This window comes from Contarinia nasturtii, unplaced genomic scaffold, assembly GCF_009176525.2.
Source record: "Contarinia nasturtii isolate CC-2019 unplaced genomic scaffold, AAFC_CNas_1.1 Cnas_scaffold_810, whole genome shotgun sequence".
Classification (NCBI taxonomy): domain Eukaryota; kingdom Metazoa; phylum Arthropoda; class Insecta; order Diptera; family Cecidomyiidae; genus Contarinia; species Contarinia nasturtii.
Genome location: NW_022198157.1, coordinates 2,946,702 through 2,971,435, shown reverse-complemented (window position 1 = coordinate 2,971,435; position 24,734 = coordinate 2,946,702). Strand labels below are relative to the sequence as shown.

Sequence of the window (24,734 nt, the reverse complement as noted above, 5' to 3'; positions counted from 1 at the left end):
TATTTCTTTTCTATCTCATTTACTTTACATGAAGCGAATGGTTTCGCTTAATTCTCTCGCCAGTCAATGCACAGCAGTCTACAAAGGAATAATCCTAGCTCAATAATAATTGGGAATTACATCATAATATAATCGCTTTGATGGCTGATAAGAGAAATAATGTAGCACAAACGTTTTACTTGAAAAAAAAAAAAAAAATCTTACAACGACAAACTTTTTTTTAAATTGATGAAAATATATTTTGCTATAAAACCAGCCAAAATCACGCAATATTTCTCATGAAATCGATTCAAAACTTTCAAACAAAGAAAAAAAAATTTGCAGACAAATTCATCTCAGAGGAAATGACTGCGTTGATTTATGTTCAACATTGCTCTTTCCATTTTGAATGTGCCACTCAAATGAGCTCAGCATTCAAATTCACACTTTGAGGCAGACATTCGGTATTTGGAGACTTATTCCCACGCAATTTCTTACATAATAGCTCTTGGTTGAAGATAATCTTCGGATATATGTATAATATTTTTTTATTTGTGGCTGTCGATACAATTCTTTTTGGTTGATGTCAAAACTGATGCCCAAATTTATGGACTCACTATGGATATGCGATTGATTTAGAATGAATGCAGTACTCAACAAAGACCGCTGTTCACCAGCAAAAAAAGTAACTCGCTCAAAGTTGAAAAATAAGCCACAACTCCCATATAAAATTGATGGTGTACTTTTTTAAGAGAGTTTCTTCCTTGAAAATTATACATTGTCAGCTTTTTGTTCTCTTCATTTTAAACCTGTACTTATTAGCCTCGCAAGTCTACATTTTTTTGAAATCTGAATACGATTCAGTAAATATAAATAGCCTCGCAAGCCTTAAATACCGTTCTCAGCACATTTTCTTCGGTCAATTCAAATGTTTCTCGACTCAAGCGCGTAGTAGTAACTTTATCAAAAATCAAATTAAACATGTTTTACTATCAATAAAAAACAGCTTTGGAAATTATAAGTTAATATCAGTGTGTCCATAACATATAGAAATAGCACTAAATAGTGTCGATATCTATACTATATTGGTCCACTATATATGTAAGATATTCCGCAAGACACCGTAGCTCACGATAGAAGTGAGTGCGGACGGCAAACATGTTGACGCATACACACAGTTCTTTCTACTGCCGCATGGCAATTTGTGATTTTTTCCGTCTACACTGGCTTCGATCGTGCGATACGGTGCCGTGCGGCAATATCTTTCATATATAGTGGACCGATATAGTATAGATATCGACACTATTTAGTGATATTTCTATATATTATGGACACACTGGTTAATATAATAATGGGGTCAAACATTCAATAAAAATTCTTTGAGTTAAAGATTTTGTTTGTTTGTTTCGATTTTTGTTGTTTACTTTCAAATGAATGATCGATGTGTTCCCAAATGTGCAAAAAAAGCACTATATCTGTTTTTGCATCTCTAATGCATTCAAAAATAAAACTATTAAGAGCGATGCTTTGTTTGAATTATCGAACTTTAATTAACAATCGAACATAAAATTCGTAATGCTCGTAACGATGCACTATTCCTTATCAATTTAATTTGAATAAATAGTTTAAAATAAACATTAACTCTGATGACCGCGCAACGCAATTTAAACAAATTCATTGATTGCATGTTTATTATAAATGATTAAAATATCGCAAAAACAATCTAGAAATATATAAGAAAACGTGATTTAATATCAGTTCAGTTTTAAATCGAACGCGGAACGTAGCACAGATTGACCGAAAACACATAAGTATTTTAAACGCGATTGGATTTGATTTTCATTATCAGTGCGTTGTATTATTTTAATTGAAAATTGTTCTGAATATTTCGAAAAAGATGAATCACGAAATAAATGTTCAAAGCGAAAGTGTTCAAGACTATTCTGATCTCAGTACGTGTTTTCATTAAAAAAAAAAAAAAAAAAAAACAATTCTTTTTGTATTAAAACAAAAGACGTTGAAAATTAAAAAATATTTTTCTTCTTCTTAATTTCATTGTAAATTAGATGAAGAAGCACAGGAATTAATAAAAGCGGCGATAGAAGCTCGAGAGTTTGCTTACGTGTAAGAGGCATTTGCATTCTGTTTTTCACAGACATTATATTTAGCTGCCGTCAACTGGATATTACAGCTCATCTGGATATCGTCAGCAGATGATACGAAGTGAAAACAATAGAAGTGATTGTTATAGGTATATAAGCTTGTTATATACTGGTATTACTATAACAATCACTTCTATTGTTTTCAATTCGTATCATCTGCTGACGGCATCCAGATGAGCTGAAATATCCAGATGACGGCAGCTAAATATATTGTCTGGTTTTTCATGCATTTGAAATTAATTTCCGTTCTTTCTTCTCCCGAAGTCCATATTCAAACTTTAAGGTCGGTTCAGCCATTCGAGTGGCGGACGGATCAATTATCGGCGGGTGTAATATCGAAAATTCTGCCTATAGTCCAACAATTTGTGCGGAAAGAACTGCAGCGTGCAAAGCAATAAGTACGGGTAATAATGAATTTAAAGCCGTCGCTGTAATTGGTCTACAGGAAAAATCATTCACCACGCCATGCGGCGTGTGTCGTCAATTTTTGAGCGAGTTTGCGAAGGAAGACATTCCGGTTTATGTAACGAAACCCGAACCAGAGCGAGTGCTTGTTACTTCACTTAGCCGCTTACTTCCACATTCCTTTAACTTAAATTAATTGTGTCATTATCATTGAATCAATAAGGTTCATTCCTTAAACTACCGATTAAACTCAATAGGGCCGGATTAAAGGGTAATAACAGTAATCGTACGAAAATTACCATAACATTTAAATATACGATTTTTTTTTCTCATTTTTAGACTGCCAAGACTGTATGTATACTTTCCACCGGTTTTTCTTTGTTCAATTATTGATAATGTTATCATAATAATCAGTCGTTAGCATTTCTTTACTGAATAAAATTGACGTATTTGTTAAAAAAAGCAAACATTCGCACTTCTCTTCAAATAGGTTATCGTGTTTCTATCCCCCTTTCGCAATGTAAATATTTGGTCTCCTGCGTTGTACGTGATGCTGTGTGGAAAATTGTTGTTGCAATTGGAAGAAATTTATATTTATTGGTTTTTCCACCCGTCGATTTTGCCGATTTTTCCCTCCACACCGTCTCCAATCCATTTTTTTCGTTTCACGATTTTGAATTTCTTTCACATACTGTGAAGTGCCTTCAGTCAAGATAAATCATGTACGCTGTTTCGCTTTGAATTCAAATTATTGGAATGTAGCATGAAAAAACTTCGACCAAAAATCGTTCAACTTTCTGAAGAGTATACGGTATCTCTGGTAGATACAAGTGGATGGTTTATCTTTTCGTTTATGTAATTTTGTGTACACAAAATTGTAGTCCCTTTTTCATGTGTTATGTTAACCCATTAAGACCTGATCCGAAAATAACGATGATATCGACCGGATACACAACCAATTCTTAGTAAAAATGAGAAAAATACAAAGTGATAAGCTAAATAAGAACTTTCTTTTCAATTTGTGTTTTTAATTCCTGTTTTCAGACATTTCCTCCCCAAATTTCTGAACTCCAACTAATATATGCAAAAAAATACTTATAAAATACCTCTCATGCTTTCTCTTCGCGTCACAAATTAACACCTTCTTTCATATAGAATATGCTTACGACGCTGAGAGATAGTCAAATCTAAGATTTAGGCGAGTAATGGGAATGATTTTGCTGAAAAGTCGGAACATATTCAGTCTAACGTTTCGCATTTCTTTTAAATGTTTTTTGCACAGTGGATCGATAGTAACATTGTTGTAAGCGGCTTCTTATTGGGAAGCATTTATTTTAGTTTTTATCCGGTTCTTGTAGTCGTTTTTGCTACGGAATTGATATTGCTGATGTGTTGTTGCCAACATGGCCATTTACTTGGATAGCCGGATATTCTTCAAGGAATATTGCACCAATTATCAAACCGGTCTTTAGTTTTTATCCGACATCAAATCCATAAAAATTCAAAACAGATAACTCGTAGAAATATATGACTTGTTTTACAATCTTTTTAACGAGGTAAAACGTTTCGCGAAAACCTTATATTACTTTACTCACGGCATATCATAGTCGAAACCATCAAATCTGCTAAACATACATCATTTGGGACAAATTGTTCATATTTTCATGGGTCTTCAGAGGTTCAGAAATTGATGCAAAATATGTCATAACTGTGTTCTCTACCATGAATATATGACAAAACGACTATTCTGGGATTATCAACGAAATTTCAAATTGAATCAACCAAAAGATTGTATCCAAGTTTTCATTTCCTGCTTTTATATTTCTGGTCAGTTCAAATGAGGAAATGGCTGTCAAGCATTAGAAAATATAAAATTGAAGTAAAAATGGAAAATTTCTTACCTTTGTTATAATATTAATAATAATTAAAAAAAAAAATCACCAAAACATAAACAAAAGAAAACTCGATTAATTTCATTTTATTGATCGTTTTTATTTAAAAAAATGTCTTAATGATGGTCGTTCAGCAACATTAGATTTATTACGCCCAACTGTTGTATGGTGATATTTTTTCTATAATTTCGAACCCAAATCAACTGTGGTTCCCTAAAAATTGTTTCTAATCGCTTATAAAATCACCTTGATTTCTGAAATACAATATATTTGCTTTACTGGTGTTGTGAATGGTATTTTTTTTAATTTGGAGTACGTTTACCTTATAAGTCATGGGGAGTAAACATTCTATTTATCGGAATAGTTATTTTTTAGATGAATTTCTCTATTGGAAACAGTGCGATCACTTCAAAATATTATTATGTTTTTTATTTGTTATTTTTATTGTTTTGTTTGGGTGTGTGTGTGTGTGTGATGGAAATCAAGATAATTTAATTAAATACAAATTTATGAGAATTTTTTTGAGCCAATAAGAAGAACTTTGTTCATTTTTCGATTCAAAACATTCAAAGGTCAATGGTCAACAAATGAAATAAAAAACTTGGAGAATCAAGCCAAATTGTAAATCAGTTGAATAACTTTAAAATCGAAAAATGCAACCGAATTTCACGAAACAATTGAATTATTGGTTTTCACATTTTACATTTTTTTTGCATCAAATATTAGTGCTCTTGCAATATGGTTCTTTGTGTGGCGTAAATAGACTCGATGATAGAGAAGTTTTTCTTAAATTTAGCTTTCTACCAATTGAGTATGTATACAATAACAAGTCTTTCAATTTTATTACGTGATCAGTGTGATCGACTATTTTTGGGTTTCCTATGAAGGTTTTTTTTTGTTTATAGTTTATTTTGAAAGTTCATGTTTGAAATATTGTCAATTGAAAATAATCGTCGAACCGTTGAGAAGTTCATGCAAATATCAGATGAGAATCAGTGACTTTATTTAAAGGAAAATTTAATCTTTGCTTAAATTTGGCAATGGTTCGACGATAGTTCAAGATTGAAAATAAAATGTGTGTTTACTTATCAAAAAACAGTTGAATTATGATCTGATTTTCGACCCGGTTTGGTTTAGTTTGGTTTAAATTGCATATTTTTGAACCACCTTAGTAGCGCCTACGCTTATCTCGGTCATCTCTGGGCGCAACTCGATCTCGTCTTTCGCGCGAATCATCTCGACGTTTCTCTCTGTCGCGAGATTCACGACGCTTTTCTCGGTCCCGTGACTCTTCTCGGCGCTTTTCACGCGACCCTTCTCGACGCTTTTCACGCGATTCTTCTCGACGCTTCTCCCGGCGTCTTTCACGCTCTTCAGCATCTTCACGTTCTCGCTCTTTTCTCAATGCCTCACGCCGTTCAAATGCCTTCTTACGCTCTTCAATACGAACTGCAATCTGTTACGAAGATTTCATTTAGTTTCTTTTCTTTTTTGCTTGAAAAAGTATTTAACAATAATTACCTGTTCAGATGTCAATGGCAACCAATAGATGCAAGGCGTTGTTTTTGTCTTACGGAAAAGATCGTCCAATAAACGTAACGGTGGTTCATTATCCTTCTTTGTATATCTACGACCTGCGATTTTAATCGTTATTATTATACAGAAAAAATACAAGCAATTTTTGATAAGCCAATAGTAGTAGACTTACTCGGTGAAATCGATGCTGATCGTCTTCGTCGTTCACCTCGGTCTCTGTCACCACGATGGTCACGATCTCTCTCGCGGTCTCTGTCTCGTTCACGTTCTCTTTCATTGTCACGGCCGATTTCACGCGTTTGCTTCTGTTCGCGTTCCTTTTCCCTGTCAACACGTTCCACTTCTCGCGGTCTGTGTGAATCTTTTTTACCTAAATCCCATTCACGTACCGGTCGTTCAGCTACCGCAACCTTTTTGAAAAGAAACAATTTGTATTTTCTTTTACAAACTTGGTTTTTTAATGAAAAAACTACCTTATCGCGAGTGGATTCATGTAGATCAACTGAGCTAGCGATACGATCGTCTCGAGATAAAATATTCGGTTTGATTTCATCAGCTGTAGATGCAATAGCCTTTTCCATCAGACTTTCGGTGCCAAAATCGACATTTAAATTTTTCGGATTTGATGTTGGCCAACGTATTCCGTGTAGTGCATGTCGTGTTTCAATCGCTTCACTAAAATTTGAAGAAGAAAAAACCAAATATACATAAGAAATGTAGAAAGAAAATAAAATCAAATATATGCTTACTCTTCGGTTTCATATTTAACAAAGCACTTGGACTTAATTTTATCTATCCAAAATCCATCTTCGGCAATTTTGCCAGTTCTTTGTAGCAAACTTTTAAGTTGAAGAACCGTGAACGGTCGAACTAAATTGGTAATATAGAGAATATTACATGGACTGTGCTTTGCTGGGCTCAATGGTTCGCCCTCCGATTCATTGACAATGGATATTTTTCGTGATGTTGTGATATTAACGGCGTTAGCATCTTCGGTTGATTCAACTAAATGCTCTTCGCTACGACGATTATAATCTATCGATGTGGAGCTTACAATAACATCCGATTCACGATCGATTTCGGGCGACGAATCCAATTTAACATCGCTCAATGGTACCGGCTTTACATCCGATATTAGCCCCTTCAATGAATCTGTTGATATTGCAATCTCTTGTACTTTTGGGGCGGCAGTTTTATTTGTCAACCATTTCCGCTTCCGTACGATTGGTTTTTTCTTATTTAATTTCGTTCTCGAGTCCGTCTCACTGGCTGTTGTATCCTTAGCAGTTGTATCAGCAGCATCGCTGTTCACCACATTACCATTTTGTAGTTCCACCTCGGATTGGTCAACCAATTTGGAATCATCTGAACTTTTAATCTGGTCGTTTGATAGTTTTTTCGGTGATTTCTCATGACAATCTACCTCATTTTCATTTTGTTCGTTTGTCGTTTTTTCTTCAGCCACCTGCGGCGTACCCTCGTTACTAATTTCTCGTTCCAGTCGTTTTAATGTACGCCGACGCGTTTTGGTAGACTCAACCGGTTCACTGATATCCGGCTTTATTTCAATTGTAGTTGCATTTTCATCATTTTCTTCCGGCTCTTGATTATTTTCGGTTTCTTTTGATGGTGTTATTTCTTTTTCATTATCATCTGGTGCACTATTGTTGCTATCTTCGATTGGAGTTTGGTTAATGGGTGCCGGTTCGGTTGAACTGTCAACACCACTGCTATTGGTTGTTTCGACTTTTTCGATGTTTGTCTCTTCAACGATTTCACTCAATGTTGGCTCGGCATCGGTGACGGCATTTTGTTCCCCATCGACGACATTTTCTTCTTCTGGAATATCTGCATCTTTTTTGGCAGTACCGCGCGCACGCCGGGTTCGTGTTGTTGTTGTTGCCCTGACCTCTTCGGCTGACGATGATTTTTCAATGGTGCGACTTGTGCGTCGTGTTCGTTTCAGTGGTGGTACCTCTTCTGGTTCATTCTCCGAACTGGATGCTTGATCACTTGAATGTTCACTTTCTTCTTCATTCACCGATTTTTCCGGTGATTTACGACCACGACGCGTTGATCGTCGACTGGTTGGCTCTGATTTTTTTATCGGCGAACTTTTCACAGTTCGCTCACTTTTTCGACGCATACTTGCCCGTACAAAAACCAAACACAATTTTTTTTACACAAAATTATTCACACAATTTTATTAATTTGTAATTGACAATCAAGTGCTTTATGTTCACAAATGAATTTTTTATTGATGTGATTACGTGAAAATTGATATTAATTGGCTAAAATAATGTAAAATGTGTGTGTAAATCGAATGTACAGCATCAAACTAAGGACGCCATTTTGCATTTACACAAATAGAAAAACCGCATATAAGAGTTAATGTCAAAAAATGATGTTTAACATCGACATTCCACCGGTTCCATCCATTGAATCGGCTCGAAAAACGGTTTTCACCCGTTTCAACCGCATCATTGGCATTGAAATTCAATGATAAAATGACCGTAAATAAAAACAAAAATAAATTTGTTGTTTATCGTAATTGGCCACAATAAATATAAAAATAGAATAAACGTTTCAATCGAATCAAAGTGGTCTGCCCACAATTCTTTTTTTAATTCTGAACCGAACTGAACCGTCGCATGGAACGAACTCCAAATACGTGACGTAAGCCGAGAAATAAACTGGAAAATGAATTAGAGAGAAAAAAAAGAGAGAATAAAACGAAGACGAAGAAAGAAGAAGAAGAATCAGTGGGAATAAGTAAATGTATTTCTAGCGGCTTGGTTTGTGTGTGTCATTTTTTAGTATCAGCAGCAGCAGCAGCAATACTGCATTGCATTGAGAAATCGGTTTTTGGGTTTGGCCGGATTTTTAAGTTTGTTTTTTCATCTTTATTTTCTGTTCGAAAATACATTTTATCTCACACAAAAAAGCGTATTTCGACGAATAAATCATCGTTAATTTTGTAAGAGTGAAATAGAATTGTTGTGTGTGTGAGAAATATTGATATACATCGACAAATACAATTAATTTAAAGCCAATTTACTGGTTCGGTGTTTTCTATCGCAGAGGAGAAACTTTTTTTTCCTGCAAACGCACAATCATGATCTTGTTAGAAATAAACAATCGAATTGTCGAAGAGACATTGCTAGTGAAATTCAAAAATGCACTGGCCAAGTGAGTACAACTTTTTTTTCTTGATGAAAATGTGTATATTTTGGGCCGTACGAAAATTGTTTCATTGTGTACGATTCCATACATGTGTATGTATGTGTATATGCGAGCAAATAACCATGACTTTCGGACACAACGATGATTGTGATGACACAAAATAAAAATGATTCATAACTTTTTTCACACTAAACAAGCATAAATTCTTGAAAACTGTGCGTTACTATTTATCGGCTAATCGTATGCGTTTCCGCATCTGTCTCTTTCTTTCCTTCTTCGGTTCGTTTTTTTTACAGAAACAAGCCCGACTCTATTGATATCACAATCGCCGATTTTGATGGTGTTCTATTCCATATTTCAAATGTAAATAATGATAAAACAAAAGTTCGGGTAAGTGCCATTATCTTTATTAATCTATTGATTTTGATTGGAAGTGAGAAAAAAATAACATGTTCGCTTACAATTTTTTTTTTTATTGTGATTGTATTGAATATATAGGTTAGCATATCGCTGCAATTTTACAAAGAACTTCAGCAGCACGGTGCCGACGAACTGCTACGACGAGAGTATGGAAATCTATTGACAGATGTCGAAGATGGTACGAATTTAAAGACAAATTATTTGTGTGATTTTGTGAATTGTATTCATCATGTGTTGTTCAACGCCTACTTTTTTTCATTTGTGAATTTTAATGTGGTTTTTTTGTTGTATGTCGGCAGGTTACAATGTTTCAGTGTTGGTTGATTTAGAGAACATCCCATCGGATTGGGAGCAGGTTGCTCACAAAGTAGGTCTTTTGAAGCGCAATTGCTTTGCGTCGGTTTTTGAAAAATACTTTGACTTCCAAGAGAAAGGCGAAAGTGGTAACAAACGGGCTGTCATCAACTATCGAAAGGATGAAACACTGTAAGTTTTGGTCAGAATTCGACTCACGTGCAATCTTAAATCTTAATTTTTTTTGATCATCCCGATAATTGTAGGTATGTTGAAGCGCAAGCTGATCGAGTGACTGTTGTATTCAGTACAATTTTCCGTGATGAAGATGATGTGGTGCTGGGCAAAGTATTTATGCAAGAGTTGAAAGAGGGTCGAAGAGCCTCACACACAGCGCCACAAGTTTTGTTTTCACATCGAGAACCGCCCTTGGAATTGGCCAATACGGATGCACGCGTCGGTGACAACATTGGCTATGTAACTTTTGGTAAATCATTAATTTGCCTTCAAATCATGCCCAACAATAATTCAATGATCTGATTTCTTTTTCTCTGTCGATTTTAGTACTTTTTCCACGACATACGAATAAGAACACACGTGACAACACAATTAATTTGATTCATATGTTCCGTGATTATCTTCATTATCACATTAAGGTGAGTTTTTTTTCCAGTTTTTCATGTACTAACTCATGATAAGAATGGAAAGACACCGCTGCCGTACGAAGTTCAGTTGTGATTAATGTGATTTATGTGTAAATTTCAGTGTTCGAAAGCCTATATGCATTCGCGAATGCGCGCCAAAACGAATGAGTTCTTAAAAGTATTGAATCGAGCCCGGCCTGAAACCAAACAACAAGAAAAGAAGACAATAACGTAAGTTGAAAAATACGAAAACCGATTGTTGCCTATGCATGAATTTCATTCTGAAAATTATTTCATACAAAATTTTCCATCATTACAGCGGCAGAACATTCATTCGGAAGGAGTGATTCCGGCGCGTTGCAATTGTAAAATGTTGATTTATTTTTTACTTTATTTCAAACTCAAGTTTGTTTTGATTTTTCTATGTTCAATAACTAGTGTCAAGTTTATAAACAAGTAACTAAAAAAAAGAGAGAAAAAAACTACCTAGAGAAATGATTGGCAAAATTGCATAGGATGAACGGCAAATGCCTCGTATATTATCATTAAAATGAAAGTCACAGCGATTGGAGTAAGATATCTACAAACAAAATTTCAATTCGATTCGAATAAAATTCTTTTTTTTCTAATTTAAAATAAATGCTTTGATTCGCCACAAACAAAAAACCATTGAAAAAAAAAATCTACAAAAAAATACGGTTCAATTTAAGATGTATTAATAAAAGAAAAAAAAAAAACAACACGTAATAAGTTAACTGGTTTTTTGTATATATTTTGTGCTGAAAAAGGTAAGAAATATGCTGAAGCGAGCGTTAAATCTACTGGTGAGCTCATTTCCATTTGATTACACATCTGTTCAATTAATATGCATTTCTGATGCGAATATGGTATGTGCAATTCATTCACTTGCTGCAGCCGACCACAAAAGCAAGCACTTCCTCTGAAACGAAATGATTATTATGGTGATGGGTTCATTTAACGCTTCAATTTGCACGATGAACTCCCACACGTACATCGAATTATTATTGTTATAGCTCTATCATCTCTTCATATAGCCACACACATACACACACACACACTCACGTACCCAGATCATTCGGCATGATTTATTTCTAACTGGACCAAAATTCATTCGAAACACTATTCCAAACTACATGCACATTCCAACCGGTGCAGTTGACGGCTATGACAGCAATCGGTTAACTTTTCAAATGTCATACACTACACGATACTACACACGTTTTGTTCAGTTCAAATCGAAAATTGAGAACCGACGGTTTAACCACAGAGCTGCATTCTTGTTAGTTTTAATTGAAATTTGTGTGCACATTGCGGTATATTTTAAAAAAATTGAAGCAAAAAAAAACACATAGACACATAGACATGTCGACAAATAAAGAAAAAAGATTTGATCGTAAGGATGCCGAAAAAATTCTGGGTAAGAGATTGAATTATTTGTTCATAAAATATTCTTTCTTTCACATTTTGTAAACTTCGTCTATTTTGAATTGTCATGCGTATATATAATAATATGAATTATCCTTTTTTGTCTGTCTCGCAGGCGCAACACACAAAGATGGTGAATTGGTGTTCCTTATAAAATGGAAAAAATCTGAGAAAGCTGATTTGGTACCATCGAAATTGGCCCGTGTAAAATGGCCGCAAGTTGTCATCGATTTCTATGAAGAACGACTACACTTTGGACCTCCAGACGCCAAAGGCAATGCCAAAGGCGATGACAAACGCGCTAACGATATGGATGTTGATGACAATTCTGAAAGTGGTGAAGCTGGTGAAGCTGATGACGCCAATGATGATTCTGATTGATGACAATGCCTGAAAACGCATAAATAAAACATCGTCGTCCCATCGTTAAATTTTTTTTCATACTCAAAAAAGCAAAATTTGCTTAAAAATTACTAAAACAATTTCCAAATAATATTTCATAAAACGTTTTCCATCGCATATTTAATATCGTTAAATGTTAATTTAAGTTGAAAATTTGAGAATTTAGGACTTGAAGTTCCTTTTTCCTGTATCATGTACAAATTTAGAAGGGAAAGTAAGATTAGATTGGAAATATTGCAGTTTCCAGTAGAATGTGCTGTGAGGGAATTGCATAAAATAAAGGTGTTTTGAATAATGAATATTTTGAATTTTTCCACACCAGTACCAAAACTCATCAAATCAAATGCATTTGAAATTGGTTCACATCAGTTTTTGTATGACATTTCTCGGATCACTTTCTAATTGTCATGTAATTTGGATATTTCTTTGTTTCACATTGAATTGGATACTTTTGATGAATTTTTACATAGAATATACTCGTAAAAATAATTCAAATTAAAAAAAAACTTTTAATTTTAACCATTTAATTTTCAACGAATAATTCAATTTCAATGGACACATTAAAAACGGGTAAAATTACATATTACTTTCTATGAAAAAGATTTGTTGTGATGACTCATTTTGCAAGTGTCGAGCTATTACAATTGACATTGATGAAATTACAGGTATAAATTTAGTTGTAAAGAAAACGCTTCAGATCATGTCACCAGAGCCCAGAGTCGAATTCAGCGAAGATAGTGACAATGGCATGGTTTTCAATGATATTCCAGTTCCAGAAGAATTGATCTCACGCATATTTTGTTATTACGTCGATGCCAAAAGTCTATTAAATTGCCAATTAGTTTGCAAGCGCTGGAACATGCTAATGACCGACTATGTTTGGCGTAAAAAGGCCATCATTCGTACTGGACATCACTTTACATTAGAAGAGCCGTACGATTGGAAAGATTATTATAGTATTATTACTGTTAATTTTGGGAAAAATCTATTGACGAATCATTCGGGGGCAGAAGGAATAAGAAAAGGTTGGAATAATTTGAGAAATGGTGGCGATGGCTGGAAAATTGAACGTTCTCCATTGGGAGTACCACCACTACCCGAAGAACCCGATTTCGGAAACAGTCAATATTGCTTTGTCACTTCATATAGCGATTGCATAAAGGAACAAACTATATATCTTTCCAAAGTAGGATTTTCGGCCAATGTTTTAGACTCTATGCAACCGGTTATAGAGGTATTTTGCACTCAAAAATTGTTATCAAAACTGGATTTTAATCTTGATTTTCTTCTTCGATGTAGATTAGTGAATGGTATGGCTGTCGTTGGGATTGTCCAGCGAATTACAAACTGACTGTGCAACTCATTGGTTCGCAAGATCAAATTATGGACTCATTCATATTTAAAGATTCTTTGGAGAATGAGCGACAAAATGTGTGGCATAAGGTAAAATATATCAAAGCTACATAATATCAAATGTATCTAAATCTATTGTTTGTGTTTTGTTTCTCATTTCATCACAGGTTGAACACAAGTTTACAAACTATGGACGAGGCTTGAGAATAATTCGTTTCAAACACGGTGGCAGCGATAGATACTTTTGGGCTGGACATTATGGTTCAAAAATGGCAAGAGCAACTGTTAAAGTCATAATACCTTAAGTATAAAATGTCCAGAGCAACTGTTGAAGTCATTAAATGCTTCAATAAAAAATGTGTATTTTTTTTTCTTTCGTTGTTTCATAAAAGAAAAATGCAAAGGTCTCAAATCAATGTAATTGCAATTATTTTTTTATTAATGCGAATATAATTCTTGTATTTAATTCAATAAAATGGCGCATTCTGTGTTTTTACAAAAAAATAATAATAATTCATTATATTTGTATTTATTTATTTGAAGCGATCCAAAATTTTCAAAGTGGGACCACTTCGAATCGGTTAATTTCCAATCGGTTCGGATCAGTTTATATCTGACATCTCTGGGACCACTTTCCAACTGTCATATCATTACACTGCATTTTTGATGTATCTTTCTCGTTCTCGTCAAATCGTATATTGTCAGCGTCATTTTAGCCGAAGCACACAGTATTCATTCAATTATACTGCCTATAAATTGCTGCTTCAAATAAATCAGAAACGCAACGTTTTCTTTTCGATTATTCCGTTTTAAAGTGCAACATTTAAGCTAAACATTTGAAATAATGGATCGTTTATTGAGATTAGGTGGAAATGTTCCAGGTTTATCGCAACCAACATTGTCAGATGCTCCAGTCGTCGATACAGCCGAACAAGTGTAAGTGTGGAATTTTCAAAGAAACAAAACAACTCATAAAATCCTCATTTTGTGGCACAATTTTAACCTTGAATGAATACAATTTTAGATACATTTCATCATTGGCATTGCTGAAAATGTTGAAACACGGTCGTGCTGGAGTGCCAATGGAGGTTATGGGTCTCATGCTTGGTAAGTTCAACCATTTGTACAATTTCGCCGTTTTATTAACACTCCGATCTGTGTTATTTTGAATTAGGTGAGTTTGTGGACGATTACACGGTGCAAGTGATTGATGTATTTGCCATGCCTCAAACTGGTACTGGTGTATCAGTCGAAGCAGTTGATCCCGTTTTCCAAGCAAAAATGTTGGACATGCTTAAACAAACGGGCCGACCCGAAATGGTCGTTGGATGGTATCACTCACATCCTGGCTTTGGATGCTGGTTGTCCGGTGTTGATATAAATACACAACAATCATTTGAAGCGTTGAGCGAACGAGCTGTTGCTGTTGTCGTTGATCCCATTCAATCTGTGAAGGGAAAAGTTGTAATTGATGCTTTCCGCCTTATCAATCCAAATATGTTGGTGCTTGGCCAAGAGCCACGGCAAACCACTTCGAATTTAGGTCATTTACAAAAACCATCCGTTCAAGCATTGATTCATGGCCTGAATCGGCACTATTATTCAATCAGCATTAACTACCGTAAAAATGAATTGGAACAAAAAATGCTGTTGAATTTACATAAGAAATCATGGATGGACGGTCTCACACTTGCTGATTACAATGAACATTCGTGTGTCAACGAAAATACTGTCGCTGAAATGTTGGAATTGGCCAAGAATTATAATAAGGTACAGAAGAATTAACGTAATTTAACAAAGACGTCGAATTTCATACTAAAATTTATATAATTTGCTATTTTAGGCTCTCGAAGAAGAAGAAAAAATGACACCCGAACAATTGGCCATTAAGAATGTGGGTAAACAAGATCCAAAACGGCATTTGGAAGAGAAGGTTGACGCTCTCATGCAAAACAACATTGTGCAGTGCTTGGGCGCTATGCTCGATACGGTCGTATTCAAATAAACATCTCTCAATGAATTCAACCGGAGACGACATAAATATTCATATGGTTTAATCACCTTTTTTCTATTAATTTAACAAAATGAAAATAAATGTTTGATTTTGCGATAAAATAAACGGAAAGATTTATTCTCACAAATTATGTTTTTTTTTTGTGTGTGGATTTGACAATTGGATATGAATGATTTTTTTTATTTTCAAATTATAGGTTATTTCAATACGAATACGAATTCCAATCGAACAGCAAAGTACCGGAGTCTTGACATTGGCAATTAGAATGAGTCTACACTATATACGTAGTCAAATTGAACACATATATCGGTCTCTTTCTCACACTCTCCGGTTTTAGTTGTTTACTCAAGCATTCACATAGCGAACGACAGTAATATTGTTTGTCATCAACGTCAATGCGCTACTTTCACCAGTCAAACACAAACGGGGCAATGTCATCAACGAAAACAAGACAACTGTGATCTTATCCCGTCCTGAATGTACAATTATTCCAGACATTTCCTCATAAATTAGAATATAACTTTAGTGCTTTGCAAAACTATCTCAATCATAAAATGATTTCGTTTTTGATGCATTTTCTTCGTCAACATTTTTTCATCATTCTTTGTTGTGTGATAACGGCTTCGCTATGGCCAGAATTGCGAAAACATTTTGTCAATGAATATGAACAGTATCAATCGTCACAGAGTGAATCAGAAGTGAGACTTCTTACCGTTGAAGAGTTATCGCAGTTTGACGGCATACACAATAGAGATTTATATCTGTCGATATTGGGCAGCGTTTATGATGTGTCCAAGGGCAAAAAACATTATGGACCTGATGGAAGCTATAATTATTTCGTGGGTATGTTTTTCTCATTCAATGGAACGGTTGTTCTGAAATATTTCAATAATTTATGTGAATACAAACAGGCAAAGATGCATCTGTGGCATTCATTACGGGCGACTTTGAAAAAGAGCCAAACAGCAACACCGGAGATGATGATGTGTTAAAATATCTCACAGCCAGAGACATTCACAGTCTTTATCAATGGAAACAGTTTTACGATAAAGATTACACTTTTGTCGGTTTGTTAGCCGGTCGTTTTTACGGATATAATGGTCAAAAGACAGAGTATATGAAAAAAGTCGAAGAACAAATTGAGATTGCCATAGCTGAAAATGCGAAGAACGAACAATTACGTGTTAAGTATCCACCTTGTAATATTGAATGGAAAGCGGAGACTGGAACTCGTGTTTGGTGTACCAGTCAAAGTGGAGGGATTGATCGAAACTTCGTGGGTCTTCCTCGAAAATTTTTCGAAGTTGGCAAATCTGAATATCGTTGCGTCTGTGTTCCCGATGACCGACTGGATGATCCGCAGCTAAAAGAATATGACAATTGTGATTCGAATTCAATTGATTGCTTCTACACCGTAGATTAAGACAAACTCAAAAATATACCGAGAAAATGTAATTTTCTTTTTCAATTGAGATTTTTTTAGAGTAAACTTTTTGTTATGGAAAGGATGAATCGAACAATCGCGCTTGACGATTTATTTGTGTATCAGTGTGCCTTGGAAATACTTGTTATAAAATAAAGAGAATCAAACAAATCTATACACCTAACTGTTGCCTTCAAAGGCCCGTTTATTTATTTTTATTGTGTGTTTTCATGTGTGTCTTAAGTGCAATTTGCTGAATAAATCTCTTATCACAAATGGAACATGCGTGTGGTTTTTCGCCAGTATGGGTCATGATGTGGTGCTTAAGAGTTTCTGCCTTTCCAAATGACTGGTCACAATGCGTACAAGAGTATGCTTTGATGCCACAATGAACCACTCGCATGTGCCGCTTCATATTCGCCATTCTCGTAAATACTACAGAGCATATTCCGCACGGGAATTGCATATCGCTCGAATGATGAGTCATATGGACGCGTAATTCATGACCTATCGTACAAAATAAATCTGAAAAATTATTTGTCGCTTTAGAGAATGACGGAGTTTCTTGGGAAAATACTCGCCTGTCGTCTTACGCAAGCCGCAAATTGTGCAAATGTAATTTTTGATACCCTCATGTCGCATGACATGCTCCTTTAGCTTGTACTTTGTTGCGAACATTTTTGAACATCTATCACATTTATACGGAGACACTTTGGTGTGGGTGTACGTATGTTTTATGAGCGATGCATTACCTACAGAAATCAAATGGCGAACAATATAATTAACAATATTTAACTTTTTTTGTAATCAAAATAAAGTAAGAGAACTTGCTTTTGAACGATTTTCCGCAAACTTCGCAGATTTTTTCGGTCATATTCGGTTTTCGGCCCATGTGAATTTGCTTGATGTGAACACGAAGCGATTCCTTTAAAAAAAAACAGGTTGAACGTTATATTAGATGATTTTGTTGAATGTCAGTATTCAAAGCTTCAAAGAAATTTTTACCTTCAGTGAGTATGATTTTCCACAGCCATCAAAATCACATACAAATGTTGGTTTCACTTCTGAATCTACATGCTTCGATGTAATATGTGACTTTAGCGATGAGTATTTTTCGAATTCTTTTTCACAATGATCGCATTTCCATTGCTATCGGTAGTCAATTAATTAACAATGTTGTAAGTAAAAACTTGTTGTTCTTATGATTGCAATTACCTTCAGGCCTTGATGCTTTCGCATATGTGCATCGTACCGATGCTTTTTAAAGAATTTCGTGGAACAAACACCACAAACATAGATTGGTTCGTTTGAATTTGAATCCGATTTTTTAGCTTTAACTGATTTCTTGGTCTTTTTACTTTTATTCGGCTTCGGCACGATTGGCAGATTCTTTCAGTTGAAAAAAAAATTAACATGAAAAAACCACGAAAGATTAAAAAAGTTGCATAAATTATGTCAGGCATTAAAAAGTGTGAGATTTTTTATGCATTTACCTCTACTTTCACTGCACTTAGTGGTAAGTCATCGTCGCTACTGGTATCATCAAGCTCTTCATCTTCTTCGAATGATTTACTATTTGTTTTCATCACTTCTTGGATATTTTCTGCCTCTTCCTTTTGTATGTTTTCTGTATCGAGTTCCATTTCATTATTGGAACCGAATGATGTGAAACTCTCTTCGTCACCAAAATCATCGTCATTGTCGGGAATGGTATCATCAGTTGGTTCCAAAATATTTGCAACATCCACAACTTCAACTTTAACTATTTGTATTTCAGTGCTTGAGGACCTTTGTGACTCGATGTCTTTAAGTTTGCCATATGATTCGATGCACATTTGACGAAATTTATAAAATTCCAATAGTTTTCCAGAACAAACGTGACAAACCCATTCCCAATTGGGATGCATTTCTTCATACACTAACTGCGTACATTCATTGTACAATTCAGCCAGATTCACTATTTCTCTATGTGTCTGATTTGTACCTTCGATCGAAACACTTTTTGAAGACAGCGAATGCATCTGACTTTGAGGCTGCCGCAAACAAGCTCGACAATGTTTTTCCGCCGATAAATTTATCGAATCCATTGCGGTTGAAAGCCGTATGCTTGAAAGAAAAATGTCGATGTTTTGTTAGTTTATGTTGAAAAATTTGTTTTCAAACGGGTTGACATTTGCGTTAATAACAAATTTGACAGTTCGAGGGTATGTTCAATCAATCGAAATGAGAACGCTTCCAAACAAATTATTTTGAATTTTCAAAACATTTTCTATACAAAACACAACGAAGATGTTTTTGAAAAACTAATTCATTGTTTATTACAGTCTGTAATTTGCAGATAGTATTTGATTGATGTGGGTAAAATAACACAATAAATCGAGAAAGAAAAATGTCTCCACATCAAAATGTAAGTTTATTTCCTTTTATTGTGTGTTTGCATGTGTTTGTTCAGTGCGACGGCCTGAATAAATCTCTTATCACAAATGGAACAGCAGTGTGGTTTTTCGCCAGTATGGGTCATGATGTGGTGTTTGAGAGTTTCTGCCTTTCCAAATGATTGATTGCAATGTGTGCACAGATATGCTTTAATACCTAAATGAACAACTCTCATGTGCCGCTTCAAATTCTGCTTACATTTAAACACCGATGAACAGAGCTCGCATGGATATTGAACGTCTGGATTGTGAAGTTTCATATGGTTTTGCAATTCTTTGTTAGTTATCCGCCGTTGACCACAAACGGTGCATACAAAGTTCTTGATTCCTTCATGACGCATAAGATGCTCCTTTAGCCGGAGCTTTTTTGAAAACATTTTATCGCAAATATGACATTTATGAGGAGATATTTTGCTATGTGTGTACGAATGTTCGAGGAGTCTGGATATAGTTGAGAAGGATTTTCCGCAGATTTCGCAGATCTTTCTGGTTAAATTCAGCTTCATGCCCAAATGAACTTTTTTGATGTGCACATTCAGTGTTTGCTTTGAGAAAGGGGGGAAATGAAAACAGATGCAAGCGTAAATGCAATACGTAGTATTTTTAAAACTATAATATGAAATCGAAACATTTCCAAAGTACCTTTAATGTATACGATTTGTCGCAACCTTCGACATCGCAAGCAAATATTGGTTTCGCTTCTGAATCGACATGCTTCGATGCGATATGCCGACTTAAATTTGCATATTTTTGGAAATCTCTTTCACAGTGATCACATTTCCAGGGCTTTAGGTAATCAATTAATTTATCACAAAGTTTTTGATTATCGAACACTTTAATTTCGAGCAAATGGTCATAGCTTTAATTACCTTTAGGCCTTGATGCGTTCGCAAATGAGCAGTGTATCGATGTTTCTTGAAGAATTTCGATGGACAAAGATCACATGTATAAATTATTTCAACTGGAGTTGATGTTTTCGTTGATGATTTTCTGATTCTTTTTGGATTTGGCTTCTTTGGCAGATGCAGCTGAAAAGAAATATAATTCGAAACACTGTAAATAACGTTTTGATTAAATTACCACTGAACTTACCTCTTCTACCACTGCACTCAGTGGCAAGTCGTCATCGCTACTGCTATCATCAAGCACTTCGTCTTCTTCGAATGTTTTACTATTTGTTTTCATCACTTCTTCTTGGATATTTTCTGCCTCTTCCTTTTGTATGTTTTCTGTATCGAGTTCCATTTCATCATTGGAACTGAATGATGTGAAACTCTCTTCGTCAAAATGTTCGTCACCAAAATCATCGTCATTGTCGGGAATGGTATCATCAGTTGGTTCCAAAATATTTGCAACATCTACAACTTCAACTTTAACTATTTGTATTTCAGTGTTTGAGGATATTTGTGACTCGATGTCTTTGAGTTTGCCATATGATTCGATGCACATTTGACGAAATTTATAAAATTCCAATAGTTTTCCAGAACAAACGGGACAAACCCATTCCCAATTGGGATGCATTTCTTCATAGACTAACTGCGTACATTCATTGTACAATTCAGCCAGATTCACTATTTCTCTGTGTGTCTGATTTGTACCTTCGATCGAAACACTTTTCGAAGACAACGAATGCATCTGACTTTGAGGCTGCCGCAAACAAGCTCGACAATGTTTTTCCGCCGATAAATTTATCGAATCCATTGCAGCTGGAAGCCGTATGCGAGAAGAAAGTCAATATGTCGATGGTTTGTTAGTTTATGTTGATCAATTTGTTTGTTTTTCAAATGAATTGTCAATTCAGTAAATATTTAGCGTGACAGTTGAAGAGTACGTTCACTCAATAAGTCGTTAGCAATCGAGCCTATTCTACCACTTCTATCGAGCCGAGAGCGCTGCTTTTATCATTAGAATCGACTAACGGGAATATTATTCGATTGCGAGTTCTAAAGGGGGTCAATATACTTACAATCAATGAATATGAATTTAAATTCTGATAAAACTCATTTTTTGTTTTTTTTTTCTCTCTTTGCATTATTTTCTCTTTTTTTTAATATAGAACGATTCATACAATCGTTAAATTGGCCGGAATCAAAAATGTCATATTAACCAATTAAAAGTGATTAGATTTGATATAAATACCCGGCTTTTATCTGTACAAGTCATGTTGAACCATATCGCACCGAATACTAAATATATTCTTATCTTATGTCGTGCACTGGTATTGCGCAGAATCGAGAACAATGTGTTTTGTAAACGCACACATTTACACTCGAATAAAACTACGATACAAAGCAGTTAGAAAATAAGGGACCCATGCATACATATGACACATGTGTTGATGAGTTCGCGTTGTTAAGCGCGTGTTGAACGAAAAAAAATCGTTCAATTCCATAGTTATGATAGATATACTTGAATATTCAGTACACATGAAACCGAGTCCATATTCAAATCGTGCCTCATTGACGCGTTCAACTGTGTGTATGTGTATTGGTGCAAGTAATGCTTGCGATGCGAATACTTCGATTTCCTTTGAATAATTTCATTTTGTGAACACCAAGCAATATAATACGATTCACGAATATTAATTGTATTCCAAATGAAACACATATCGAGTGCATAGAATAAAAGAAATTAAATACGAGCCGACTATTGACATCGTTTGTTAATCGACAGTCGCGCGCGTCAACCAAAAATCATAACTTTGTTAACACATCGTCGATTCCGTTTTCTCATTCAGTCGATACTCTAAAGGGTGAACGAAAGTGTGTGCGTTCTGGAACAGCAGTGAAATTAGTCATTTAGTTTTCATTGGAAATTTTTGTCGAAAAGTCAAAAAATGGCTTGTATTTTTGGTTGTTTGAGTTCAATTCCGGCTGTTATTCTTGCCATTCAATTTATCGCCAAAGCATTACCATGGCTCTATGAGACTGTCATCGGACCGTATATTTTGGGACCAAAACTAAAATTACGTGACTATGGCGAATGGGCATGTAAGTAAACGAAAGCAATTCTCTATCGAGTTATAGACTTATGATGTCACCGTACTGTCACTGATCCTTTACTGTGCTAGTTGTAAAGTACAGTTATACACTTTTTTTGCATTTTAAGTAAAAATAAAATTAGATACATATTTTGGTGATGTCTCCTTATCGGTAGACACAAAGTTATCAATTTGATCCCAAATCGATTGGCACTCAAACCGATTTCGATTTCTTCACCTTTAATCAATTAATAACTCCGATCGAAAATGAAAAGAACGAAAACTATTTCCAGACTTGAAAAAATCCACATTAACCCGATTAGAATATGGCCTTTGCTCTATTTTTCACAGTGTGTTCAATGTTCACACTCACATTGCATTCGTTAAAAACATCTTCGATTTTAATTATTTGCAATTTGTATGTGTGTCGATTGATTTGTTTATTAGACATGATATCAATCGGTCTTTAGCCTTTCAAATGGATCTTTTTTGTAAAAGAATACACATACACATGTAGTTCTTGAAATTGGTGTATGATATGTCATACTAACACAGTTCTATTGTACACCAACTACATAATTTATAACCCGTGTAAAGATAAACAATCGATTGTCATGGCCGTTTTTAGGCAGTAAAAATACAACACAAAAAGCAATTGATAATTGCTTATGGATGAAATTTGAGGGCAAAAATCAACATTCGTGTTAATTGAATATTGTTGAAAAGTGTTGCTTATTAGTCGACGCATCAAAATTACTCGTAATGCATAATCGACAACAAAAGTGTCTATTTTCCATCATACTCTCATTCACATTTCGACAAAAACATATTATGATGAAATTGCTTTTTTGTGATTTATGTGAAATGTGATTCGTCACAGGTCACCATTCATTTGCGACTATTGTTTATGTATCGTTTAACGAGAATAATTATGTTTTAACATCAATGACATTGACCACAGGCAGCTGCAATTGTTCTATCGTTCATTTTTTTATTGATTCTTTTTTTTAGTGGTTACTGGAGCTACAGACGGAATCGGAAAATCATACGCCAAACAATTGGCTAAACAGGGATTCAAAATTATTTTGATCAGCCGAACTCAAGCTAAATTGGAAAGCGTCGCAAAAGAAATAGGTAGAGAATTTAATAAAAATCTTATCTGTGATATTTACGGCGTTAAATCTGTGATAGTAATTTTTATCTTTGGTCTTATCATATTTTACTGTATTTTTTTCAAATTCAGAAAATGAATTCAAAGTCGAGACAAAAACGATTGCCATCAATTTTGCTGGTGACGCTGAAATCTATGATAAAATTGCTGCCGAAATTAAAGGTTACAACATTGGTGTTTTGGTGAATAATGTTGGTGTGAGCTACTCTTATCCGGAATTTTTCTTGGACGTGGCTGATCGTGATGTCATTTTCGATCATATTATTCGGTGTAATATTACATCAGTTGTTAATATGACGAAGATTGTATTGCCACACATGCTCTCCAATCAAAAAGGAATCGTTCTCAATATATCTTCGATGAGCGGTACCATTCCACAACCACTCCTTGCCGTTTACAGCGCATCAAAGGTAGATTTTTTTAAACTATTTTTTTCTACGAATTTTAGGGAACACTAATTTATTTTAAATTACTTTAACAGGCTTTCGTTGATAAACTGTCAGAAGACTTGAACACCGAATATGGATCACAGGGCATCATTGTTCAATCGGTTTTGCCTGGATTTGTTGTTACAAATATGACAAAATTACGACGTGCCAGCTTATTCGCACCCAGCTCTGACAAATATGTATCGCACGCCCTTCAAACCATTGGATATGCTAAACACACTACTGGCTATTGGCCACATGCTATTATGCAACTTTTATTGACTACAGCTCATGCTTATTTGCCAGATCTCACGAATTCCTTCACCTTGAGTGCAATGCAGAAAATCAAACGCAAGTCGATAAAACTCAATCAGAAATTCGAAGAGAAAAAGAAATTAGAAGAAAAAAGCCAATAAGCGATGACCAATTTGTTTGCATAGAAAAGAAGCACAAAACCAATGTTTATACAAATATTTTATTTTTAATTTTTTTAAATATTTAAATGAATTATGTTTGAAATTTGATCGGCTTCAATAAATAAAAGGATTTAAAATAAATTACTTTTAT

General features: G+C 34.8%; 9 protein-coding genes across 10 annotated transcripts; 7 read left to right on the top strand and 2 right to left on the bottom strand.

Moving 5' to 3' along the window:
* The first annotated feature begins 1,756 nt into the window (after nt 1–1,756).
* LOC116342159 (cytidine deaminase-like) lies at nt 1,757–3,013 on the top strand. Its single transcript, XM_031769661.1, has 4 exons — nt 1,757–1,931; nt 2,046–2,103; nt 2,406–2,817; nt 2,886–3,013. Exons 1-3 carry the CDS (start codon nt 1,877–1,879, stop codon nt 2,740–2,742), a joined length of 450 nt encoding a protein of 149 aa, XP_031625521.1. The 5' UTR covers nt 1,757–1,876; the 3' UTR covers nt 2,743–2,817; nt 2,886–3,013.
* A 2,089-nt stretch (nt 3,014–5,102) lies between these two features.
* Nucleotides 5,103–8,341, bottom strand: LOC116342148 (apoptotic chromatin condensation inducer in the nucleus). The gene is made up of 5 exons (XM_031769649.1): nt 6,724–8,341; nt 6,448–6,649; nt 6,147–6,384; nt 5,960–6,072; nt 5,103–5,894 (listed from the first exon to the last, which is right to left on the bottom strand). The coding sequence occupies exons 1-5, from the start codon at nt 8,118–8,120 to the stop codon at nt 5,607–5,609; spliced, it is 2,238 nt and encodes a 745-aa protein (XP_031625509.1). The 5' UTR covers nt 8,121–8,341; the 3' UTR covers nt 5,103–5,606.
* Nucleotides 8,342–8,764: 423 nt separating this feature from the next.
* LOC116342154 (actin-related protein 2/3 complex subunit 2) lies at nt 8,765–11,195 on the top strand. Of its 2 annotated transcripts, XM_031769656.1 has the most exons (9): nt 8,765–9,163; nt 9,454–9,547; nt 9,656–9,755; nt 9,877–10,063; nt 10,138–10,358; nt 10,436–10,527; nt 10,637–10,746; nt 10,835–10,880; nt 10,954–11,195. In XM_031769656.1, the coding sequence occupies exons 1-8, from the start codon at nt 9,090–9,092 to the stop codon at nt 10,860–10,862; spliced, it is 906 nt and encodes a 301-aa protein (XP_031625516.1). In that variant the 5' UTR covers nt 8,765–9,089; the 3' UTR covers nt 10,863–10,880; nt 10,954–11,195. The 2 variants fall into 2 exon arrangements, with proteins under 2 accessions (XP_031625516.1, XP_031625514.1); XM_031769654.1 differs by having other exon boundaries at nt 10,835–11,195.
* Nucleotides 11,196–11,680: 485 nt separating this feature from the next.
* LOC116342160 (chromobox protein homolog 1-like) lies at nt 11,681–12,662 on the top strand. The gene is made up of 2 exons (XM_031769662.1): nt 11,681–11,953; nt 12,077–12,662. The coding sequence occupies exons 1-2, from the start codon at nt 11,899–11,901 to the stop codon at nt 12,340–12,342; spliced, it is 321 nt and encodes a 106-aa protein (XP_031625522.1). The 5' UTR covers nt 11,681–11,898; the 3' UTR covers nt 12,343–12,662.
* Nucleotides 12,663–12,811: 149 nt separating this feature from the next.
* LOC116342155 (F-box only protein 44-like) lies at nt 12,812–14,086 on the top strand. The gene is made up of 4 exons (XM_031769657.1): nt 12,812–12,933; nt 13,029–13,597; nt 13,663–13,806; nt 13,884–14,086. Exons 1-4 carry the CDS (start codon nt 12,915–12,917, stop codon nt 14,019–14,021), a joined length of 870 nt encoding a protein of 289 aa, XP_031625517.1. The 5' UTR covers nt 12,812–12,914; the 3' UTR covers nt 14,022–14,086.
* Nucleotides 14,087–14,390: 304 nt separating this feature from the next.
* Nucleotides 14,391–15,857, top strand: LOC116342153 (26S proteasome non-ATPase regulatory subunit 14). Its single transcript, XM_031769653.1, has 4 exons — nt 14,391–14,652; nt 14,741–14,823; nt 14,891–15,486; nt 15,560–15,857. The coding sequence occupies exons 1-4, from the start codon at nt 14,561–14,563 to the stop codon at nt 15,719–15,721; spliced, it is 933 nt and encodes a 310-aa protein (XP_031625513.1). The 5' UTR covers nt 14,391–14,560; the 3' UTR covers nt 15,722–15,857.
* A 223-nt stretch (nt 15,858–16,080) lies between these two features.
* Nucleotides 16,081–17,337, top strand: LOC116342157 (neuferricin homolog). Its single transcript, XM_031769659.1, has 2 exons — nt 16,081–16,573; nt 16,642–17,337. The coding sequence occupies exons 1-2, from the start codon at nt 16,285–16,287 to the stop codon at nt 17,151–17,153; spliced, it is 801 nt and encodes a 266-aa protein (XP_031625519.1). The 5' UTR covers nt 16,081–16,284; the 3' UTR covers nt 17,154–17,337.
* Nucleotides 17,327–21,401, bottom strand: LOC116342213 (zinc finger protein 845-like). The gene is made up of 10 exons (XM_031769733.1): nt 20,681–21,401; nt 20,458–20,616; nt 20,231–20,374; nt 19,576–20,133; nt 18,647–19,282; nt 18,369–18,542; nt 18,159–18,302; nt 17,985–18,078; nt 17,735–17,905; nt 17,327–17,660 (listed from the first exon to the last, which is right to left on the bottom strand). Exons 1-10 carry the CDS (start codon nt 21,287–21,289, stop codon nt 17,359–17,361), a joined length of 2,991 nt encoding a protein of 996 aa, XP_031625593.1. The 5' UTR covers nt 21,290–21,401; the 3' UTR covers nt 17,327–17,358.
* A 612-nt stretch (nt 21,402–22,013) lies between these two features.
* On the top strand, nt 22,014–24,724 carry LOC116341934 (very-long-chain 3-oxoacyl-CoA reductase-B). The gene is made up of 4 exons (XM_031769362.1): nt 22,014–22,578; nt 23,580–23,702; nt 23,812–24,149; nt 24,221–24,724. The coding sequence occupies exons 1-4, from the start codon at nt 22,425–22,427 to the stop codon at nt 24,581–24,583; spliced, it is 978 nt and encodes a 325-aa protein (XP_031625222.1). The 5' UTR covers nt 22,014–22,424; the 3' UTR covers nt 24,584–24,724.
* The last annotated feature ends 10 nt before the right edge of the window (nt 24,725–24,734 follow it).

What these genes read in the sequence shown, in the direction of transcription:
- LOC116342148 (XM_031769649.1), bottom strand. Translation starts at nt 8,120, where the DNA reads ATGCGTCGAAAAAGTGAGCGAACTGTGAAAAGTTCGCCGATAAAAAAA. An exon ending in GTTAAATATGAAACCGAAGA is followed by an intron (nt 6,650 to 6,723) that starts GTAAGCATATAT and finishes TTCAAATTTTAG; the next exon opens with TGAAGCGATTGAAACACGAC. An exon ending in ATGAATCCACTCGCGATAAG is followed by an intron (nt 6,385 to 6,447) that starts GTAGTTTTTTCA and finishes CTTTTCAAAAAG; the next exon opens with GTTGCGGTAGCTGAACGACC.
- LOC116342153 (XM_031769653.1), top strand. Translation starts at nt 14,561, where the DNA reads ATGGATCGTTTATTGAGATTAGGTGGAAATGTTCCAGGTTTATCGCAA. An exon ending in GGTTATGGGTCTCATGCTTG is followed by an intron (nt 14,824 to 14,890) that starts GTAAGTTCAACC and finishes ATTTTGAATTAG; the next exon opens with GTGAGTTTGTGGACGATTAC. An exon ending in TGGCCAAGAATTATAATAAG is followed by an intron (nt 15,487 to 15,559) that starts GTACAGAAGAAT and finishes TTGCTATTTTAG; the next exon opens with GCTCTCGAAGAAGAAGAAAA.
- LOC116341934 (XM_031769362.1), top strand. Translation starts at nt 22,425, where the DNA reads ATGGCTTGTATTTTTGGTTGTTTGAGTTCAATTCCGGCTGTTATTCTT. An exon ending in TGACTATGGCGAATGGGCAT is followed by an intron (nt 22,579 to 23,579) that starts GTAAGTAAACGA and finishes TCTTTTTTTTAG; the next exon opens with TGGTTACTGGAGCTACAGAC. An exon ending in AAGCGTCGCAAAAGAAATAG is followed by an intron (nt 23,703 to 23,811) that starts GTAGAGAATTTA and finishes TTTCAAATTCAG; the next exon opens with AAAATGAATTCAAAGTCGAG.
- LOC116342155 (XM_031769657.1), top strand. An exon ending in CTATGCAACCGGTTATAGAG is followed by an intron (nt 13,598 to 13,662) that starts GTATTTTGCACT and finishes TCTTCGATGTAG; the next exon opens with ATTAGTGAATGGTATGGCTG. An exon ending in GACAAAATGTGTGGCATAAG is followed by an intron (nt 13,807 to 13,883) that starts GTAAAATATATC and finishes ATTTCATCACAG; the next exon opens with GTTGAACACAAGTTTACAAA.
- LOC116342159 (XM_031769661.1), top strand. Translation starts at nt 1,877, where the DNA reads ATGAATCACGAAATAAATGTTCAAAGCGAAAGTGTTCAAGACTATTCT. An exon ending in TCAAGACTATTCTGATCTCA is followed by an intron (nt 1,932 to 2,045) that starts GTACGTGTTTTC and finishes ATTGTAAATTAG; the next exon opens with ATGAAGAAGCACAGGAATTA. An exon ending in GCTCGAGAGTTTGCTTACGT is followed by an intron (nt 2,104 to 2,405) that starts GTAAGAGGCATT and finishes CTTCTCCCGAAG; the next exon opens with TCCATATTCAAACTTTAAGG.
- LOC116342213 (XM_031769733.1), bottom strand. Translation starts at nt 21,289, where the DNA reads ATGGATTCGATAAATTTATCGGCGGAAAAACATTGTCGAGCTTGTTTG. An exon ending in ACATGCAAACACACAATAAA is followed by an intron (nt 19,283 to 19,575) that starts AGGAAATAAACT and finishes ATAAACTAACAA; the next exon opens with AACATCGACATTTTTCTTTC. An exon ending in CGGCTTGCGTAAGACGACAG is followed by an intron (nt 17,661 to 17,734) that starts GCGAGTATTTTC and finishes TTTGTACGATAG; the next exon opens with GTCATGAATTACGCGTCCAT.
- LOC116342160 (XM_031769662.1), top strand. Translation starts at nt 11,899, where the DNA reads ATGTCGACAAATAAAGAAAAAAGATTTGATCGTAAGGATGCCGAAAAA. An exon ending in GGATGCCGAAAAAATTCTGG is followed by an intron (nt 11,954 to 12,076) that starts GTAAGAGATTGA and finishes TCTGTCTCGCAG; the next exon opens with GCGCAACACACAAAGATGGT.
- LOC116342154 (XM_031769656.1), top strand. Translation starts at nt 9,090, where the DNA reads ATGATCTTGTTAGAAATAAACAATCGAATTGTCGAAGAGACATTGCTA. An exon ending in ATTGACAGATGTCGAAGATG is followed by an intron (nt 9,756 to 9,876) that starts GTACGAATTTAA and finishes GTATGTCGGCAG; the next exon opens with GTTACAATGTTTCAGTGTTG. An exon ending in CAAGAAAAGAAGACAATAAC is followed by an intron (nt 10,747 to 10,834) that starts GTAAGTTGAAAA and finishes CCATCATTACAG; the next exon opens with CGGCAGAACATTCATTCGGA.
- LOC116342157 (XM_031769659.1), top strand. Translation starts at nt 16,285, where the DNA reads ATGATTTCGTTTTTGATGCATTTTCTTCGTCAACATTTTTTCATCATT. An exon ending in AAGCTATAATTATTTCGTGG is followed by an intron (nt 16,574 to 16,641) that starts GTATGTTTTTCT and finishes GAATACAAACAG; the next exon opens with GCAAAGATGCATCTGTGGCA.